The 19,956-nt window shown below is 47.5% G+C and overlaps 1 protein-coding gene across 8 annotated transcripts in view; it reads left to right on the forward strand.

Moving 5' to 3' along the window:
- The window catches only part of LOC142890870 (ELKS/Rab6-interacting/CAST family member 1-like), a 112,459-nt gene that overhangs the window by 35,110 nt on the left and 57,393 nt on the right, over nt 1–19,956 (forward strand). For 6 of the 8 annotated variants that reach the window (XR_012927144.1, XR_012927145.1, XM_076030173.1 and 3 more), the window contains 6 exons: nt 441–581; nt 2,272–2,412; nt 4,385–4,578; nt 9,776–9,787; nt 15,778–15,913; nt 17,953–18,084. Coding sequence is in view for 6 of the 8 variants with exons in the window: in XM_076030173.1 (XP_075886288.1) it covers nt 441–581; nt 2,272–2,412; nt 4,385–4,578; nt 9,776–9,787; nt 15,778–15,913; nt 17,953–18,084 (756 nt within the window). In the remaining 2 variants the exon portion in view is untranslated. The remainder of the gene's footprint in view (nt 1–440; nt 582–2,271; nt 2,413–4,384; nt 4,579–9,775; nt 9,788–15,777; nt 15,914–17,952; nt 18,085–19,956) is intronic. The other 2 variants (XM_076030174.1, XM_076030176.1) reach the window with 1 other exon arrangement.

The raw sequence follows: 19,956 nt of genomic DNA on the forward strand, positions 1-19,956 counted from the left end.
AAATCAGACTAAAATGAACTGAGGTCTTCCATTAAATACTTGTATAAACAGTCACTGCGTAGTAAAATCATTATAATACTAACAATAACAATAACGATGATCATGATGATAATGACAATAATGTTAATAGTTAATTGTTAATAGAGCTACGACGCAATAATGACAGCATGTGTGTGTGAACCTCGCTGCTCTGGACTGATCTGGCACCAGTGTCCTTCTATAAATTGCGAGCACATACAGAGTTTTTAGTGGTTGTGAGTTTCACACTTTGAGCCAGACCTTGTTAGGTGTCTAAAATGACTCCTGGCTGCTAGATCCTGTCAATCCTGCCATGTACATAAACTTTAATGCCTGTCTTATTAGTACAGAAACTCGATATTAGGTGACATCCGGGCATCTTTTTTTTTCTCCTTCTTCTTTTTCTTCTTCCTGATGGCCAGGAGCGAATCATCGAGCGACTGAAGGAGCAGCGGGAGAAGGAGGAGCGGGAGAAGGGGGAGGAGGTGGAGTCCAGCAAGAAGGAGCTGAAGGATCTCCGGGAGAAGGTGTCCCAGCTGCAGGCCGACCTGGCCGACCGCGAGGTACGGAGGACACGCACGTGAAAAAACACGCCGGTCCATCCCTCGCAGTGTACGCTAAGAAAAACACAGGCTGTGTGCGTCTCCGTCATGGAGGATGTGATTCATGGAACACTGTAGGATAAAAATCCCCCGGATTCTCCCGGAGATCTTTCCAAGTGGAGGACAACAACAATACACAGCTGCGTGCCCTCGACTTAAAACAAAAACAAAACACTTAAAAAAAAACGGCGATGGGAGATGAGATCTTCTCGCTCTGTGATTTATCCTGTGAGAGCGCAGACAGAGACAGGAAGTGGTAGACAAAGAATTTTAGGCCCCTCTATTAATCCTGCAGCAAGTCGGATGGCTTTGGTTTGAACGTGCCGAGGTGCTGGAGGTTTTCTCCGTTCACATGTGGGTTCAAGTCGAACGGAGCTGGAAGTCGAGCGCAAAGCTAAATCTGATGTCTGGAGCTTCTAAATCAGATTTAGCTCAGCATGTCACGCAGAGTAGCGCCTCGCCAGAAGTCCATCCGACTTATTATCTTATTACCGGCTTGAATTATCGCCACAGGCAAACTTTTCCAAGACATTTTCCATTTGGAAACAGTTAGTTGGGCTGTGAAGCTTGTCCTGAGGTTAGACTTTGGCTCCTTGAGCGAGTGACAAACGACCGCCTCGACAGTGGAGGTCCAATCAATAAAATTGATAATAAGTTGTATGTTTTTCTGTTGTTGTAGCTCAAACTCTTGGTCTAGTATCCCACAGGAGTGAAAATGTGCGTCGTAGTATTTGCAAAATTGGCATTTAAATACCTTATTTAAATGTTTTTGACAGTTTAAATGCTCTAAACACACGCTGATGCTCATGTTTAGTATTGGTCAATGGAGAAGTAGTAACCAGGTCTTGCCACTTGAGGTGCTGCTGAAGCAAATTGAGCCCCTCTTTGTTTTTTCTTTCATCCTGCCTTTCCATTTTGTGCCGAGCTGAGCTCAGCAGTTTGTTCTCTCGCAGCCAGCGTGCATTAGTATGTTAGAACGGCAAAGAGGATAAAATATATATGCCCAATAAAATAAAATAAAAATATAGTAAAAGGAAACGCGCGGTACCATAAAGTCCTGAATGCTTCTTATGTCATTTTAAACTCTTCAACTAATCTTAGTGTCCGTGGTCTCATAAAACCTTCCTTGAAACCCCCTTCAAACTATGTGTGTCTGCATGTATGCGCGCCTAAATAGAAGTGGCGGCAGCGGCGGCGGCCCCTCCCCCCTCCGACCAAACCAAAAGCCCAGTCAAAGACGACCATCCATATTCCAGGGTTGGTTATTGTCAGTCAAGGGTAAAATTACACGTCTGGGTGTTTTGCGTATTGCTGCGTCGAGCGAAAGACCAGAAAGGAACAGAAGAGAGGAGGGATGGAAGGATGGATGGAGCTGGAAGAGTGAGAGAAGAGAAACGTCATGGGAAAAGTTGGTGAAGGGAGGACAGGCTGGCAATTGGTTTGAAGGCTTTTCTCACATATGTTCATTTATATATATATATATATATATATATATATATATATATATATATTTTTTTTTTACTGAGGTGCTCATATCTAAGGTGTGGGAACTGAAATAATTCCCTGGCTGCCACCAGTGCAGCTTGAGGATGCTGCTGTCCTCATCTTCCTTCCTTCCTCATCCTTTCCCTCCGTCCCTCGGCTGTTTCAGACCTCGGTGCTGGACCTGAAGGAGAAGGCCTCCTCTCTGGCCTCGTCCACCCTGAAGAAGGACAACCGGCTGAAGAGCCTGGAGATCAGCCTGGAGCAGAAGAAAGAGGAATGCGTCAAACTGGACAACAAGCTCAAGAAGGTTCGGAGAGGCAGTTTTGTTTTACTTTTTGTTTAAATGAAGTTCAAGTTGTGTGAAATACGGGACGGTTGTAGTTTATAAAAATAGACTCGGATCGGCTTGACTCTCACGGCGTTTGCGTGTCACATTATTCTTTCTCTCGCAGGCGGCAGCTCGTAAAACCGCGTGCGAGACGGCGTGCTGACAGCCTTACACATATGTAATGTGTGTGTGCGTGTCTTGTGTGTGTGGGTGTGTGTGGGCGGATCTCTGGTGGTTCTCTCGTCTCTCTTCACATTTATTTTTGAGTTCTTTCCTTTTACAATGGTCGCGGAGAAGAAGAAGAAGGAAAAAAAAAGAAATGCTGGAATCTATTCTGAACTGATCTGTGTGTGTGTGTGTGTGTGTGTGTGTGTGTGTGTGTGTGTGTGTGTGTGTGTGTGCGCGTGCGCGTGTGTGTGAACCGATTGACTCCGTGTGTGACGTTTTCTCCTTGCTCTCCTCCTCCAGATCTTCTTATAATATCACTAGACACCAAAACATTTCTTCTCCACATCCAGCACTGTGCAAACTGATGTGACCTTCCAAGACTAATAGGTTTTATAAATTGTGTGACCAGGGCACACACACACACGCACGCACACCCGCACGCGCACACACACACACACACACACACACACACAGTCAGTCCGTCCCAAGAGCAACATTTGCTTCTGGGAATCGCATGCAGCTGTTTTAACCTCCGAGCTGGTTAGAACTTTTTTTTTTTTTCTTCTCTCTCTTTGTTTCGTGCCGTTTGTCTCTGTGTGAGTGATCCACGTCCCCTCTGAAGCTCTGGAGCGACATAGGCTGCAAATCTGCTTCATTTCCCCCCTTCATTTTCGCACGGCCTTGGGTGCATAGATGTGATTTGTGTGCGTGCGAACGCTGTCCCCGAATCCGCATTACCGATCCGGCAAAGTGGACAATTTAGAGTCAAAACAACGTAATTAAGCGATTAAAGGTCCCACGTTATGAGGAATTTGTTTTATCAAACTTTTTCTGGCAACGGCAGGAGTCCAGCTGCTCCGTGAACTGAGACAAATCCGTCCTCCATTTTCCCCAAAAGCAACGGCTGAAACGCAGCGTTTTGTAAATCGGCACTGTGTGATGTCACAAAGGGTACTCGGTGATACGTCTGCCGAGACTAGCTTGTTTCTCTCTCCCGCCAAATCCTGTGGAAGCAACTGACCAGCATGAGCAGGATGCTCAAAATACTTTGTCCAGGAGGCTGTAAACAGAGGGCTAATCAGGCCATTTTCTGGAGATGTGTGGACGTTTTCCTTTAGTTTTTCTTTAATTACTGCTTCAGATCTAGAAGTAGGTGTAGTATGGGAATTTTAAGCAGTACAAATAAATAAAACTATTCTGAGGTAATGTGAGTAAAATTTGCAATATTTGCTCCTGATATGAAATATGTATTTACCGTAGCAAGAGTATTTCTTTGTGAATAGCATCAGAAATAGATCATCTTTTTGAATGAGACGGCTAAACAGATGTTATTTAGTTTGTTGAGTCGTTGAGGGAACGTGTTTGCCTACTTTGGATTCGCTCCACTGCAACCTTCACACCTAAATACATTATGTGTGTTTTATTCAGAGATGATGAGGCCTCATTATGTGTAAAGTCTGTTTTTCAAAAACGCTGCCCAACCTACCTGGTGTTTTGCTTCTATGGAAGGACCGCATTAGAAAAATACACACATCTTGCGCCTGGTCCCCTAAACGCTGCTCTGTGGATGTAATTCAATCAAGCGGAGGCCAATTTTCCTCCCGTACACTTTGTCATTCTCATCAAGTCCATCCAAGGCGTCCTCGTCGTGGATGTTGTTATTGGCTCATCCCTTTTTTTTTTTTTTACAGCCACGGCCTCGCTCGCCGCCACGGCGCGGCGGTCACCTCATTTCGACGGCTTTTCACTCCGTTTATTTATAATAACTAATTTTCTGTTCCAGGCGCAGAGCGCGGCGGCAGATTCCCAGGCCAGCGCTGAACTCTCGGAGCGCATATCCTGCCTGGAGCAGGAAGTGGCCCAGCACAGGGAGGATGCTGGGAAGGCCCAGTCCGAGGTGGAGCGGCTCCTGGAGATCCTCAGGGAGACGGAGAATGAGAAGAACGACAAAGAGAAAAAGATCCACGAGTTGGAGAGGTGAGAGGGAAATCGTCAGGTTTTATTTATTTGTTCTTCTCACGTGTTTTCCAAACGCTTTCTGCGGACTCTTAAAGCAGATGGATAATGGATTTAGGAAGTCTTCCATCTGGTGTGCCAGTTAATACAAATATATATTCGATTTAAAAAAAAAAAGGAATAACAGCGTCTCTCTCTGCTGTTCGATCTGAATCAGAAGTCAAACTGGCTGATCTGAGACGAACCTCCGCTCAGACTGTTTTCCACTCAGATTGAAGCTACAAATCCTCAGACTTTGCGCTAATCCTCTCCTCACGACTAATCTGCTAGTTTTCCATTTTTTCACCCCTTCCCTCTCCCGTCTTTCCCCCCTTTCTCTCCTCCCACTTCATCGTTATTTCCTCCGCCATATGTCCCTCGTTCACATGTGTGTGTGTGCGTGTGCGTGTGCGGGTGCGTGCTCATAAACTTGCTGTACCCCTGTCCATTTGCGTGAGCGTGTTGCGTATGCGTGTGCGTCCCCATCGCCCCCCCTAGAAACCCTTCCGCTTCCCACCTGTGGCGCTCCCAGCAGTCCAGAAAACAGAGCCCGCCCCTCAGCGGCTCTCAGCAGCCAATGGGGGGGCTGATGTGGGACTATCTTGGCACGTGAGTGGCTGGTGGCCCCGTCAGCACGACCAATCTCACCTTGCTCGTCGCGGGAGGGGGTCGGGGTGGGGGGTCGACCAACTCAGTCGGCAACATGTGGAAAAGATATTTAAGAGTTTTCTTTACTGTTTTTTTCTTCGAGGGGGTTTGATTTGATGGACAAGTTTGACCTCAGCAGTCGCCCCCGTCGGTAGCGGAGCCTTAAAAACACTGCAGAGGTTATTACTGGAGACCAAACAGTCTTTTTTGGCTTGTTAGAAGTTGTTTTACTGGGATTGAAATTTCTGGCAGCGTTGAAAAACCACGAGCCTCTCTGAATGATTTGAAATCAATGCTGACACTGCAAGGACGCTAACGATGGTGCAGCGTGTATTCAATTATTGACGTAATGTCCAATGTCTTTATGCTCATTGAATTATTGTTTATTATTAAAGTTTATTAACTGTGAGGTTTTGAATTTTATCAAACCAATATAATTCAATAAACAAGATACAGTTGTATTTTTTTTTTTTTTTTTTACTATTGATCCACCAGTAGATGATTTTCAGCCTTGACCTTTCTAATTGACTCTTTTTCCTTTGCTAATGCAATTCATAAATTATGCATAAAAAGAGAAAAGAGAGACTTTTTTTATTTTAATTATTACTATATTCATTTAAATCCCTTGAAAATGTTGCTCATTTGCAAGTCTTTTCCACATGGGACCGATTTCACCAATAATCACAGGAGAGTTGCATCACCTGCTTGAGCGTCCACTCTCGTTACACTCGTTGGGATTGTAAATAAATAATAAATAAAAAAAAAGAAGAGAAGAAAAACACCCGACCCTGGAGTGTTGTTCTGCACCATTACACCCTCACACAGCAGACGTTTCCCTCCGTCTCTTGTGCAGCAGCTTGAAACAAAGAAAACCAAACTGCTCCCTAAAGTTTAGCAGAGAAAAAAAAAAAATCCAGGGCACCACTTCGGCACCAGAGGCTGCAGCCCCGAAACTCTTTGAGCCTCCGTTCCTGTCAGTGATGCAACTCTTTCATTTAGCGCCTCTGGTCTTTTATTTATTTGTTTGTTTGTCTCTTTGTTTATATATATATATATATATATTTTATTTTTTTTCGCGCTTCACTTTTGTTTCACTTGCAGCCAAAGGATGCCTGACTTGCAGACCTTTAACGCACTTTTTCTTTTTATTAGCAGTCTGGACACTGGTCACTGTGTTTTTCTGTTCTTCTGTATTTCTTCTCTGCTCACTGAATTAATTTGTCTGTTTCTGACTAACGTTCTTCCTATTTGCTTTTTTTCTGTTTTCCTCCTACTTTGGTGCCTCTGTTCACAATATTTTCCTTATTAATAAATCAGCCTTATAATCCAATTCCGTCTGCCTGCATGTTTGCCTGTTTCTGTCCCTGTTATTAATGACTCTCTCTGTCTAACTCTGCCTGTTTGTCCTGTTTGTTGACAATTTTGTCGCCGGGTATACGGGGGGGCGGCGTATTTTAGCGACAAAGGCCGAACAACAATTTGCAAAACCGCCGAAATAGGTGATATGCGGCTGCGTGCAGCGGGAGTAAAGTTTGTTTCGGAGGATCCGAGGGATCAGAGACGTCTGCAAACATGAAAAGCGGCCGCCGGCTCGTCCGTCTGTCTTTCCAGGCCTTTGATTTTCAGCCTTTCACGCCTTCTGTCTTTAATCTCTTCCTCCGGTTTCTTCCTTGACGCGGTCTCTGCCCACACCGACTTCCCTCTCCATCGCTCTCTATCTGTCTCACAGCTGGACTGGAAGACTAATAGCTGCAAACGAGTTTAGGGAGATTCAGTGATTTTCTCCCTGTGTGTGTGTGTGTGTGTGTGTGTGTGTGTGTGTGTGTGTGTGTATTTGTCTGGCCAGTAGAAAAACCCAGACGATCAATAATTCAGCACCTGCTGACTTTAGAACTCTTGGCTTTATGACAACTTTTGTGTGTGTGTGCGTGTGTATGCGTGTGTGTATCTGGTCGTCCAGCCGACGGCCACAGACACCGGAGGTGAAGCTCTGCAGCGTTTAGACTCCGACCTCGGCGAATTTCTGTGGCTGTTTTATGCCACAAAACCGAGAGAGACGTCTCACTTTGCGTTTGGATCGCAAATAAATTAAAGCTCCTTTTTTTTTTTCCCCCTTGCGATTTATAGGCGCTCGTTTGATGTTCTGAACTTTGCGGGCCGCTGTCGGGAAACTAAAAGCGCAATAAATTGACCTCCAGCGCATTATGTTTTTTGGAGGAGCAACTTGTAAATAATGAGGTTGCATCGCTTTTTATGAAGTCATGCGACTTTCTCCTTTCACTCGCTGGCCCGCGCACGGTCATTACTGGGAAATAAGTGGTTGGCGCGAGGTCACATGATAGCCTGTACGTCCACGTGCTCTGTGAGGTTTTGCTTAGCTGTGAGATGTTTGATGTGGGGGTGGGGGGGGGGGGGTGTCCCCGGCTAACTAACGACTGCGGTCGGGTTGAAATAGTCGTCAAAGAGGCAGAAGTGACGTCGCCTCGGCCGACCTTTGCTGCTCGGGCTCAGGCATAATGCAGTTAACAAGAGCCACTAACGTTGGGCTCGTTTGGGAAAGTAATCGCTCCGTCATTAAGGACCCTAACAGCCTTCTCATCTTTAGCCGACAATTTTACATGATTAACGATGGTGGCCAGCTGGAGCTGTTAGCTGATGGAGTAAACTCTGTTCTTTCGAACAGTGTTGTTTTGTTTTGCAGCATTTCTCTGTATAGTTCAGGTGGGATTAAAAAAAAAATAATAATAAAAATAAATCATCAAACTCTTTTGAAGTTTTGAGACTGTTAGATTGTTGTAGATTGCACAGATTTTGTTTGTGCAGAACAAGTAAATTATCATTAGTAAGAGGAACATTTGTATCCTGATGCAACACATTTCTCGGTCGAGTCCCGATTAAATAGCCCGGCTTTGTTGCTGCCCGCAGCTTTCGGCCGTTTCCGTGTTTTTATTTGAGCTTCAAACTGCACAAATTTATCAGCGCGGCACTTGAGTCTAACGGGCCCGTCACTGACCGTAACCGAGTTGGAGTTCAGGCAGCGCCGAGTTATGGTCCCGCAATAAACTTTAGGGCTTCTTTGAAAGCAGCCAGCGCTGACTCCCAAACATAAAGTGTTACAATGCTGGTTTTAAGTTGACTGCTGTGAATTATGAGCGGTGGCCCGCAGCCAGCAGGTTGGCCGGGAGGAGGATGCCTTCGCACCTCGGTGGCTGACTCTCATCACGCAAGCAGGGAGGAAAGCAGCAGGGGCACGACAAACACAGGAATCACATGTGGGCCAAACAAGGGTCAAAACTGAACACACACATACCAAAAAAACAAAAAAAACAAGGAGGGTTGTGCCTCTTCTCCAGCTCCAGCTGTAACGCTAGCAGGTTATTTATTTCAGTAACTAGGACGGTAATTGGAGCAGACTGAGTGACTTCACACTGAGGGGAAATGGAGCTGAAAATCTGCCCTGATGGCCAAAATAAAGGATTTGGACAGAGGAGTGGAAAACAGAGGGAAGAAAAGAGAGAGAGAAAAGGAAAGGAAGGTGTGGTGGTGGGGGTCGGGGGTGAAGGGAGTAGAAAAAAAATCAATAAGACGCGAGAGGAAGAAACCGAACGAAGGGATCAGCGTGGAGGAAGGAGAGAGAGGAAGCTGACGGAACAAACTGGAAGAGGAAAAAAACAAAAATCGACAGGGTTAGTGGGGGGGGGGGGTTCAGCGAGACGTCGAGCATAAATCTGACTAATGGGAAATTAGAGGAGTCGGTTGCGTGTGTTATTGTTCGGCAGTGGACGATTTGTCTCCGGCAAAAGCATCATTAGCCTGGCCGGTGTTTCCAGGCATCGGCTCGACCCCCAGGTTTTTCTCGGGGCTCCGCCAGTTCAATCAAACGGCGAGAGTTGTTGTGTCCGATTCCTTCACGGCCGATTGGTTTAGGAAGTGAGGTTTAACCCCCCCCCCCCCGAACCCTCACTCGGTTTTCATCTCTGTTTGGTGGTAAACGTTGGTTGTCGGGGTGGGGGTGGAGGGCGGGGGGTCCGTCTTGACGAGCTCACAGCCGAAGAATAGACAATCCAAACGGCCAATCGGCTCCTCGCACGCAGAAGAGGCCCCTTTGCAAAGTCACAGTTAACTTCAACTTAAATGGCCACAGTGTCTTTCAGCTTGATAGACGGAAGGTTCGTCCAATCGCCCTCAGAGTTATTTTCAAAAGTCCCTGAGGGATTTTTCTCCTGGAGTTTTTGCTTTTTTTGCCGTGCGTTTCTTGCTTTATTCCCGACTTTAATTCCGTGTTCTATGTGACTGTCTGTCTGCCTGTCCGCTCGGCCGCGCCCGTCTCTCTGCAGGTGTCTCACTGTGTCTCACTGTGTCGTTGAGCGACGATCCACCTGGCTGAAAAAAAAAAAAACAAAACAAAAAAAAGACTCAACGCTTCTTCTTTCTCTCCTTCTCCGTCTCCTTGTCCCCTTCTTCCTCCTCTTCTTTTTTCTCCCCATCTTTACAACGCAACACTTCCTCCTCCTCCTGCCGCATCCGTCAGCCTCGCCACAAGGTCAGTACTGCACGCTTATTTCCCCCTCCTCTTCCTCCTCTTCCTCTTTTTCATCCTCTTTCTCCTCCTCCGTCACGCACCCTCGTCCTTGCACGGCGCTCCTCTCTCATCTGCCTCTCGCTTCCTTCTCAATCATCGCCTGGCTGACGCGGAAGGTGACACCCGGCGCTCGCCCTGCTCTCCCTCTCCGTCGCATCACTTCCTCTTCCTGCCTCGTCACGAGGAGCCTCTTCCTGAATCGCCGTGAAACTGCTTCGGAGGCGCCTCTCAGCTTCTTCTTGGCCTCGCGGAGGAAGAAAAAAAAACAAACGCTCCACGTTTTTTGTTACTTTAGGACGATCGACCGGACTTTTTACAACCCTTCCGTGGTTTCCGCAAATTCTTCTTACTCTTAAACGTTCCCGTCTTCGGCCGGGGAAGTTGCCCCGTAATGAGATTTCAGCATGCAAAAAAAAAAAAAAAAAAGAGATTCAGAACCGGGTCCCCTCAGATGGACGTTTTTAAAGTCGTATCGAGATTCCTCTGACCTGCACATTGTGTTCTACCGCATAATAAGCACCTCTCCCTCCTGCTTCCTGCATAAATGTGGTGGTCTGAGTGTTGCGAGCGCCGCACTCTGGCCCCTTTCTGAAGGCCCTCACCCCCCCTCCCCTCTCCCCCCAGCATCAGCCTCTTCTTTGCTCTCACTTTTCCTTTTCAACTTCCAGAGCCCACCCCCCACACCCCCACTCACCCCTCCACCCCCACCCCGTCGTCCTGTCAGCTTCTTTCTTTTTCATCGCACTTGTTCTGGTGTTTTGCGATTCAACTCCGGAGGGGGAGACAACAAAAGGAAGAGTTAGCATGGCGCCGCCGTCTGCTACAAGACTTGTGTCTCTCCTTCTGTCCTTTTTGCTGCTTTTTTTTTCCCACCTCGTCCTTTTTTCTTTTTTTTTTACTGCTTGTTTTGATCTTGGGGTGAAGGAACTCCTCATCCACTGTCAAACGCGCGACTTGCGAGGTTGCCGCGGCTTGAAAAGGAATTGCATTTTCAATCGTGTGTGTGTGTGTGTGTGCATGCGCGATCCCTTTGAAGGTCCCTGTCTGACTCAGTGCACGGAGTGGATGCTGGGATTTCGCCGGCTAATGGGCGACAACATGTGGGCAGCACACGAAGCAGCTCGTGAGCTGCGGTCCGAAGTGAAAACTTTCCGGCTGTATATGGTTCAGTGCAGCGCGACACGTTTCAGTTGTTCAAGTTGATCTGTAAATTAAATTGACCGACAGCGATTCCAGGATTTAGTGGAGTTTTAAACTAGACGTCGGGAGAAAATACTGTAGGTCGTTTTTTAAGGGAGAATGTGAACATAAATAAACAAAAATAAACAAATGGTAAAAAGATGGTAGTTTTTCTCTGCCACTTTGTCTGCAAGTTATGTTTTTCATGCACACTGATGTATGTGCATATCGATGTTTGGTGTTGGGGGCAATTTATCGCGCACGCTACTCCAGCACTCACTGCTTCGCTCAAGCGACCGCAAACTTATTTCCCTCCGCAAAATCCTTTGCTTGTGCTCGGCTTTTCCCTGCAAAGACTAACCTATTATATTTTTTCACCCTTTTTTTCTTTAAATTCCTTCACTGTGTTTGTCTTATTGGCCGTGTGAGCGAGCCCGCTCTCAGTCGTGTTTTCAGAGGAAAGGCTCAACTCCAAAACGCTTAAAAGAGAAATCCTTGATGTTCGCGTCGACTCAACGACGTGTAGTAAACACACACCAGGCCCCGAAGCGTGTCTGATCAAATATTTATACTGGGCCTCCCGATGCAATATTAATATCACCTTAATGTGGTCTCCTGAATGTCGCTTATTTACAGAACTTTATAAGATTGTGTGTGTTTTTGCACGCCTCGTTGCCAGCAGTATCGCCACCTTTTTTTTTTTCCAGAACATTAACATTAACTTGTAATGAAGACGTTTATTATTCAGTATGTGTTTGTGTGTTTGTGTGTGTGTGCCTAGTCCATTTGGGGGAATTTTTAAGGTTTTGCAAAATATCTCAGTTCAAAGTGCTGTCATTAAGTACGTTTGCCTGTGTTTATGTTTTGGCACCGTGTTTGCACGCAGTTCTTTTTTTTTTTCTTTAACATGCACCTCTGAAAATCAGCCTTTTGTGTTGCCTAATGTTTCTGCCTCCTACAAAACAATAGCGCAGCTCTGGCCGCATATTTCTATCCAAACCTAAGCAAGTCTGAGAGAGTCATAATAGAGCTTGTCCCGCATCCAAGAGTCACTTTGTTTTTTTTAATGTCTCGAAACCAAAGCCAAGGCGCTGTTTGAGTTATTGTTACCGTGGTTACCATCCTGTTTACTGCGGTCGCACATGTGCGGCGTTCAGTGCACCTTGTAAACGTCCATCAAAGAGGCCATCGCTTTTCCTAGACGAGTGGGTTTCGTTATCACGGCGCCTGCCAGAAAACGTTTTGCAGGAGCTGCAGAAGCGGCTGATGTGTGTTGTGTGTGTGTGTGTGTGTGTGTGTGTGTGTGTGTGTGTGTGTGTGTGTGTGTGTGTGTGTGTGTGTGTGTGAGAGAGAGAGAGAGAGAGAGAGACAGAGAGCGATATGAGTGTTCAGGCACTGTCATGTATATCACAAATCCCTGAGCAGTGAACAGAACAGGATTTTATTCATTTTTACGCTCTGGTTGCATCTGAGCTGAACTCAAATATTAATTTCAAGGTACTTATTTTTTGACTGCGGCTCAGTGTGTACCAGCACACCTCTGTATTTCAATGAATGTGAACAGTTTAAGAAAAAGTCAGTTTTAGAAAATAAGTAAATGTATTTGCAGGATGCTGTGAACAGAGGGCTAAATGTCCTAACATTCAGATTTATGGATGATTATATTGCTGCAAGGGCTCCCCACTGGAATCTGGCTTGACAATAACAGGGTAACAGGGATAACTGGGTACAACACAGGGGCCTTGGTTGTGTGGATTGACATTTTTCTATTTAAAAGGCATCCAGAGTTGAAAGAGGTCCCTCCGGACTGCGTCTCTGCTCTCCGCGTTGCGCACACTAAGTCAAATGACTCGCCAGCTGTTGCATTACCAGCTAATAAAGAGCCATTTCACGATCACCCGCGATTAACGTCGTGATGGATCTGTTTCACGGGCAGATGATAAGTTTGCGCGAGTTCGGAGGGGGTCGGAAAGGAGGGGGTGTATGGGCTGGGAGAAAATATTGAGCAGTCAAGATGGGGGTGATAAAAGAGGGGAATGGAGGCAGAGGAAAGGAGAGAAGAAATGGTCCATGGTCTGATGAGAGTATTTCATCCGGAGAGAAGAGTAATGCGGCATTGGGTAGGGGCGGGGTGAGTGGAGAGGAGAGAGGAGGGAGGGAGGGGGGGCAGTGGAAAGATCTGCCCTGGTGCACGTACAGTACGTCTGAGGGAGTGTAGCCAGGTGATTAGAAGAGTGACTATTAGTGCCGCGTCCAGTTGAAGAGGGAGGGAAAAGGACGGAATTTCGCCCCCCAAATATAAATCCCACCTATCGCGTCCACTTATTTCTATGTTTTCTAAACCAGGTTCAAGTTTTTGGTCAAACTATCCAACATGACCAGCATTCATGTCGTCGCTCACTACTGAGGAGACTGCAGTGGCTGTTTTGGCTGGATTTGAAAAAGAAAGTTGGTGTTAACGTCGCCCTTTTTAGGCAACTTTGACTCCCAGACACTTAAATGACACCACGTGAGCGGTATCGGGGTGAACTATCCCTTTAAGGTGCGGTTTTGGGGGGGAAAAAACATTTCACACTGGGCCTATTCCACATGCGCTCATTTATACGTACAGTAAATGTAGCATAAAGGCTGGAAGCCTCGGAGAGCTAACCAGATGGTCGGGGCTTCCTGGACGCCGTCCAATAGGAACATTCCTGCCTGTTTATGACCTGTTGCGCGCTCACACGGGGCGTAGAGCACTAAAAACCGATCCCAAATATTCAAATTATCCCCGCAGTCGGGGTGCAGACCGAGATCAGGACCCAACAAAGGAAACAAAGAGCTCTCTGTGACTCCCGTCCACATTCGCGCCCACTGTTAATTTTCTGATGATACGGTGCGGAGCCCCTTAAAATAATCCATGCAACGACAAGTCAAAAACCACACGGCTGATTAATATTCTGTCACTTTTCAAAACGACCAGGTGCCGCCGAGCAGTTTTGGCTCCCTCTTTTTACTTCAGGAGTGTTTTTTTTCCCTCTTTTCTCCAGTTTCCCAGATTTCTCTGAGGCGTTTTGGAATTAGGCCCCATGGACCACTTTTTTCTGCAAACTTATAGCGTATTTTATGTTGCCATCCGTGCCAGTATCATTTCTCAACATTTTCTGGCAGCGACGGCGGTGCACATTGCACGTTTGATGGATCACTTTGCGGTTCCCAAGGTCTGTTTGGCTAGCTCCGTATGACTTATAAGGACGCGAGAGATGAAAGCGAGAGTGTTAGAAATGTTCAGACAGTTACATGTATATCATCCTAGATGCTTGGAAATAATGGGTGGGGGGGAACAAAATACGCGGTCGTGAAGCCAGGAGAGTGTTGCTCGCCGAGGATTCTGGCGAAGTATAACTAAGCTCGCAGGATCTTGAATGTTCTGGGTGTTAGGATCACAGGGGTTCAGGTTAAAAGCTTCGTTGGGTCAGAGGGGACGTGACGTTTGGAAGCTGTTTACACCACATACACTTTGCGCCGCTTGTAAAAGAGCTTTTTTTTTTCCTCCCCCAAGAGGCCACATGCTTCCAATCGTTTTCCCGCCGCCGTCGGCTGGAGGCCGGCTCATATACCAGGATAAATGGATTCACCTGAGAGGCCACGAAAAGTTATTCTAACAGGACGTGTGCGTAAATATTGAGGCTCTCCTCGCGTTAAACAAAGGTGCTCGCAACAGAGCGGCTTTCGCTTGAGTTTCGCCACTTTCGAACCTCTTAGTCAGCACAAAGCTGCTGGAGTCTCCACACACACACACACACACACACACACCCTCCGAGTTTGACTCATCTTTCACGTTTGTCGTCTCTCAGAACCCAACTCGCCTTCGGCCCGCGTCTGCTCGCACGCACGCGATAGCTGAGAGGTCTGCGACGGAGCCACAATAACTTCCAGACGGCTTTGGGGCAGGGATTAAAACCCTCACTCCATCTCCCCCCAGCCGCCACCCACCCACCCCAATAGAAAATCCCCCACTGCTCCCGTGAGGAATGTCTCTCCCTCCCTGCGGCACTCTCGCTACTATCTTTTCCCCAGAATAATGATTTACGCCCTGCTTCCCGTTGGTCGGTCGCTGACAACCTCCGCGAACGCATCCTCCCACCACGCCGAGATCCCACACGTTATCCACTCGTTAATTTATGGCCATTTTTTTTTTTATTGAATTCCCTCACACTGTCCTCGGCCCCGTTTCCGTCGTGCCGCAGGCTAATGGGATTGTTTTGTAACGTGTTGCCCGGTGAGGATAACAGAATCTTGCAAACAGTGAGGCGCAGAATGGAGTTTTGCATCCTGGTGTTGTCCTGGTTGAGGTCATTTACCAGATTCTTGCCTCATTTCAGGATATTGGTATCACTCCCATTGCTAGTTTTCATCAGTAGGCCAGTTTTGGCATCTGTCAGGTCTTTTTTTTAACGCTTCCTCCATGTTCCTTTGCCCAGGATGGGCTTGAGACTCTCTGCTCATGCTGTATAGGGTTGGTAGAGTTGAGAAAAAAAGCCTCCTCAGTGCAGCACATCCATTGATTATGATCTGCATTTCCCCACGTACTGTACATGAATGAACAAATAACTGGTCCCCCAGTCTTGCAGATGAGCGATTCCGAGTGTTTGTCCTTTTTTTGGCAAGGTGTCACTGCTTTCACGCCACATTTCCTCCTCCTGCATCCTCACTGCAATCGCTGGAAAATCAGTTGGTCATATATGTATTTTTTTCTAATGGTATTCATCACCCTGCGTCCGTTCCTGCAGGCAGATGAAGGACCAGACGAAAAAGATGGCCAACCTGAAGCACAAGGAGCAGCTGGAGAAGAGCAGGAACGCCCAGCTGATGGAGGACGCCAAGAAACGAGAGGACAACCTCAACGAGAGCTCCCAGCAGATCAAGGTAAAGGAGGGTCTTTTTTTCCCTCCCCCCCGGAGGGGTAGGTCGGTTGGGGGTGAGACGGAGTGAGGTAGCAGACAGGGGGAAGTGCCAGAAGAAAAAGTTTCTTCCCTCACCTCCATCCCTCTGCCCTGCCTTGAATATTGTAGCTATCACAACAATGCCTCATCACAACGTGACACTTGTGACAGGGAGCAGCCCGAGGCAATGTCAAACACGCTGACTTTCCCTTTTCTCGCTCGCGCGCACGCACGCGCGCGCAGGATGCAGCTCTCGGGGAGTGCGCGGAAGGGCGATAACTAAGGGAGATGATTGACAGGGCGAGCGCACACAAGGTGGAGGAGGAGGAAGGCGGTCAGATGAGTGAAAGGAGGAGGAGAGGAGGCGATTCAAGGAGGCACAGGGGAGACCCTTAGTGAGACCCGCAGATTTTAAAATGCTTCCTGTGGTGTGCCAACATCCCATAATTGTCTGCCAGAGTGTCAAGTGACCAGAAGGGCAGAGTAAAGACCTCCTTTACCGGTTTCACCACCTGCATAGTTCATGCAGAATGGAAATGTCACAAATTTTCTGCACACGAGGAAGCGTTTTTTTGTTGTTGCTGTTTTCGCATTTTCTCAATGTGGCAGCGAAATTCTCTCTTTTTTTTCATTTGAATCTTCCCTATAAGCTTCCCACACTGGCCGCCACCGCTTATCTTCCCCTCCACCTCCACTTTCCCCCTCAAACTCTGCCTGACTTCATCCCCGCCGCAGCCTCTTCTTCCAGTAATCATTAACCCCGCTGCTCCCTCTGATTAAAGGCAGATGAAAACACTCTGTGCATGTGTGTGTGTGTGTGCGTGTGTGTGTGTTTGCCCAAACGAGAATATCCTGCCTGGCCGTAGCTATGATTGATCTCTGGCTCTGGATTTTTTTCCCGTTTCTTTCCCGGGTGGTGGTGGTGGTGGTGGAGGAAGAGTGTGGACGATGTCATCCTGGGTATGTGTGCAGTGAGCAGATGAGCTGATAGCTGTGTGTGTGTGTGTGTGTGTGTGTGTGTGTGTGTGTGTGTGTGTGTCGCTTTAGGCCATAAACGTAATTGAATACAATGGGATTTAATGGAATTATAGACAACCTGAGTCCTGCATAGTCAGACAGCCGCTAATGTTGGAAGCGGCGCAGGGCTCAGATTTGTAACACATGTGTGGCGGCGCTGCCGTCCTGGAGGTTCTCTCGCTCGCGGCCGCTGTTGTGTCTCTCGGCCCGACCTGTCATCGGCTCGGCGTTCGGCTCCTAATCCGAGCCGGTGTGTCAGTCGGCTGGCAGGAGTCCACGCGGCTCTCGTGGGGGAAACGTCCTCACGCGTGACCGGGAAGAGGCGGACGCAGATCAGCTTTTTGAGGCATATCGGACAGTCTGGAAACACTGAAGCACCCCAGATAGCCGGGTCACAATTATTAGTGATAACAAAAATAAAAAATAAAAAACACCCTGGTGATTAAAAAACAATACATTGATAACTATATTTGGCCTCTGATCTAAAAGAGCTAAATTGCTCAGCCCTTAAATAGTCTGTTCTATTCTAGTGCCAGAGGATCCAAAGACGTTCACGTTGCATTGATCTAAAATAAACAGACCCTGACAGTGGAGAATTATGGGCCTCTTAATACTCGCTATTATTAGTGGAGGCGGACGCTCCAGGGACGAGTGTCCTTCCTGTTACGGCGGCTGGAAATATCTCAAACGCAGTTGGACGGCAAACGTTTCTTCGGACTGACGGCTATATATAGTGCTTCCTTTTCAAGGCCCAGCGTGCGGCAATTAGTGGCATCAGGCTGGAGGGAAGCATATTAAAACAAATTAGCGGCCTGTGTGTTTACGCTGTGTCATATTAGGCAAGCTGTCATGCTGCCACCTAACCATGAAATGCAATTGGCTGTCAAGCAGGTGGCCGTAAATGTCACTCATTGGCCCTTTACTATCCCTTTGAAGAATGCTCGTTAGCTCGTTCGTCCACCAAACACTATCGTTCTGACAGTTTTGTTGTTTTCCTGTTCGTAGGACACACTCCGTCTGAAAGAGGAGCGCATCGAGGAGCTGGAGGAGGCGCTGAGGGAGAGCGTCCAGATCACGGCCGAGAGGGAGGTGGTGCTGGCCCAGGAGGAGCAGGGGCGCACCCAGTCGGAGAAGCAGGTACCGTCGGGCCCCCCTGGGGGCGGGGAGGAGTTACTGCGTTGCATGGCCGTGAAACGTCTTTCCCTCAGGAACCTTCCCTCTCACTCGTCCCCCTGTCAGCCCTGACCAGACACGCTTCTTTATTTATTTTTTCACCCCAATTTTTCTGTCTTGGAGAGACATTTGGACTCTAAGGAAAACACACAGACACAGAGACACGCGCGCAGATGCAGACAAACATCTTTAGGGCTGCACGAAAAACTCTGTAAACACGGCCGTGCCAATGGCGGCTCAGGGCAACACGCACGCACACACACACACACGCACACACACACACACACACACACACACACACACACACACACGCACGCACGCACGCACGCACGCACACACACACACACGCACACACACACGCACAAACACACACTGCCTGCCAGCTGAGCTCATTCTGGTGTGGCTCCCTCGGATGTGTCTGTGTCCAGTAGGTAAACATTCTGTAATTCAAAGAGCATTCTGTATTTTCTCTGCTTTTCCGAGCAGTAACGTGAGCGCGCGTGCACACACACACACACACACACACACACACACACACACACACACACACACACACACACAGACAGCTCCTTTTTTTTTGCTCTTTTATCCTCAGACAGCGAGGAAGGAAGCTCTCGTCGTGGCAACCTGCAGCCCCCCCTTCCCCGACACGTCTGACTTAACGAGGCCGAAGGGTTTTGAGCTCCGCAGAGTCGGGATGTTTTGGTTTTTCAGGGGCTTTTTTGGAGGAGAAAAACAGCAAGCGCTTAAAAACTTACCCAGAGAAAGATGTGGTGAAAAACGGCTCCAAACCATTGTTATTACCACTTCTAAATATTTGTCGTTCTCGCCGGCCTTCACTTTGCCAGGCTATTTCTGAACGGGCGCGCTCGAGACGGCCGTCCAAACATACACTTTAGCCGCTGACGTTCCCCTTTATTGCTTGCGTTTGCGGCTTCGGTGGACGGCCGCGACGCGACAAAGGCCGAAACAAACGGACAAGAGACGAAGGCAAAGGCACAACGAGGCATCCGTTTTTTGTCGTTGTTGTTTTTTTTCACTCTCGGCACGCTGGTGCACCACATGTGCACAATCCAAGACAGTCGGTGGCAGTATATATAATCGTCCACCTTTTTTTTTTTTATCACTGCAAGTTTCAAGGCGCCCAATCACACTGACCCACTTTAAAGTCCACCACGTGCCCCCGTCTTTATTTGATGTAAACGCGCGGGTCAAATACTTTACACAGCAGCTTGCTTCCTGGTTCGACACCTCCTGCGAACCCTTGACTGAGCCCGAGGCCGACTCCTCCAGCCAGCCTGGGTAAACCTAGCCGACTAGCTCCACATATGTAGTTTAGTCCAATTGATCACCTACAGATTTAACCTGCAGTTAAACTTCATGTTTTAAGCAATTATGGTTGTCATAAGGTAACTGGCAAAGGTCCACATGTCTTTTAAGCATGAAAATTCTGTATTGGTAGTTTTGCGGTAAAGTCAAGGAAATTTCGTACAAGGTCACGGAAAAGTTGTGGAAAAGTTTTGAAATTTTGTCAGCGAAAATGAGTGGGTACCCTGTCAAATGAGCCGGACCTCAAAGGAGGTCCAGTTTCCACACTAGGGGCCCACTGGGTCAGAACCCTGAGTAAGAAAAAGGACCCGGCATGGTAGCCTGGAGTTCTAATATTCAAACGAAACAAACAAAACAAACCAATCAGCGTCCTTCACAGAGAAAAAAGGTGCAGATAAGATGCTTGTCCCCCTTCTAATAATACTAATAAGGATAAAAAAAAAAAAAAAATAGCCTTTATGGATCGTGATTGACGTTTGACCAACCAGGGGCCTCCGGTGTGCACGT

Source organism: Nelusetta ayraudi, unplaced genomic scaffold, assembly GCF_046127955.1.
Source record: "Nelusetta ayraudi isolate G7.1 ecotype Tasmania unplaced genomic scaffold, CSIRO-AGI_Nayr_v1 ptg000027l, whole genome shotgun sequence".
Lineage (NCBI taxonomy): Eukaryota > Metazoa > Chordata > Actinopteri > Tetraodontiformes > Monacanthidae > Nelusetta > Nelusetta ayraudi.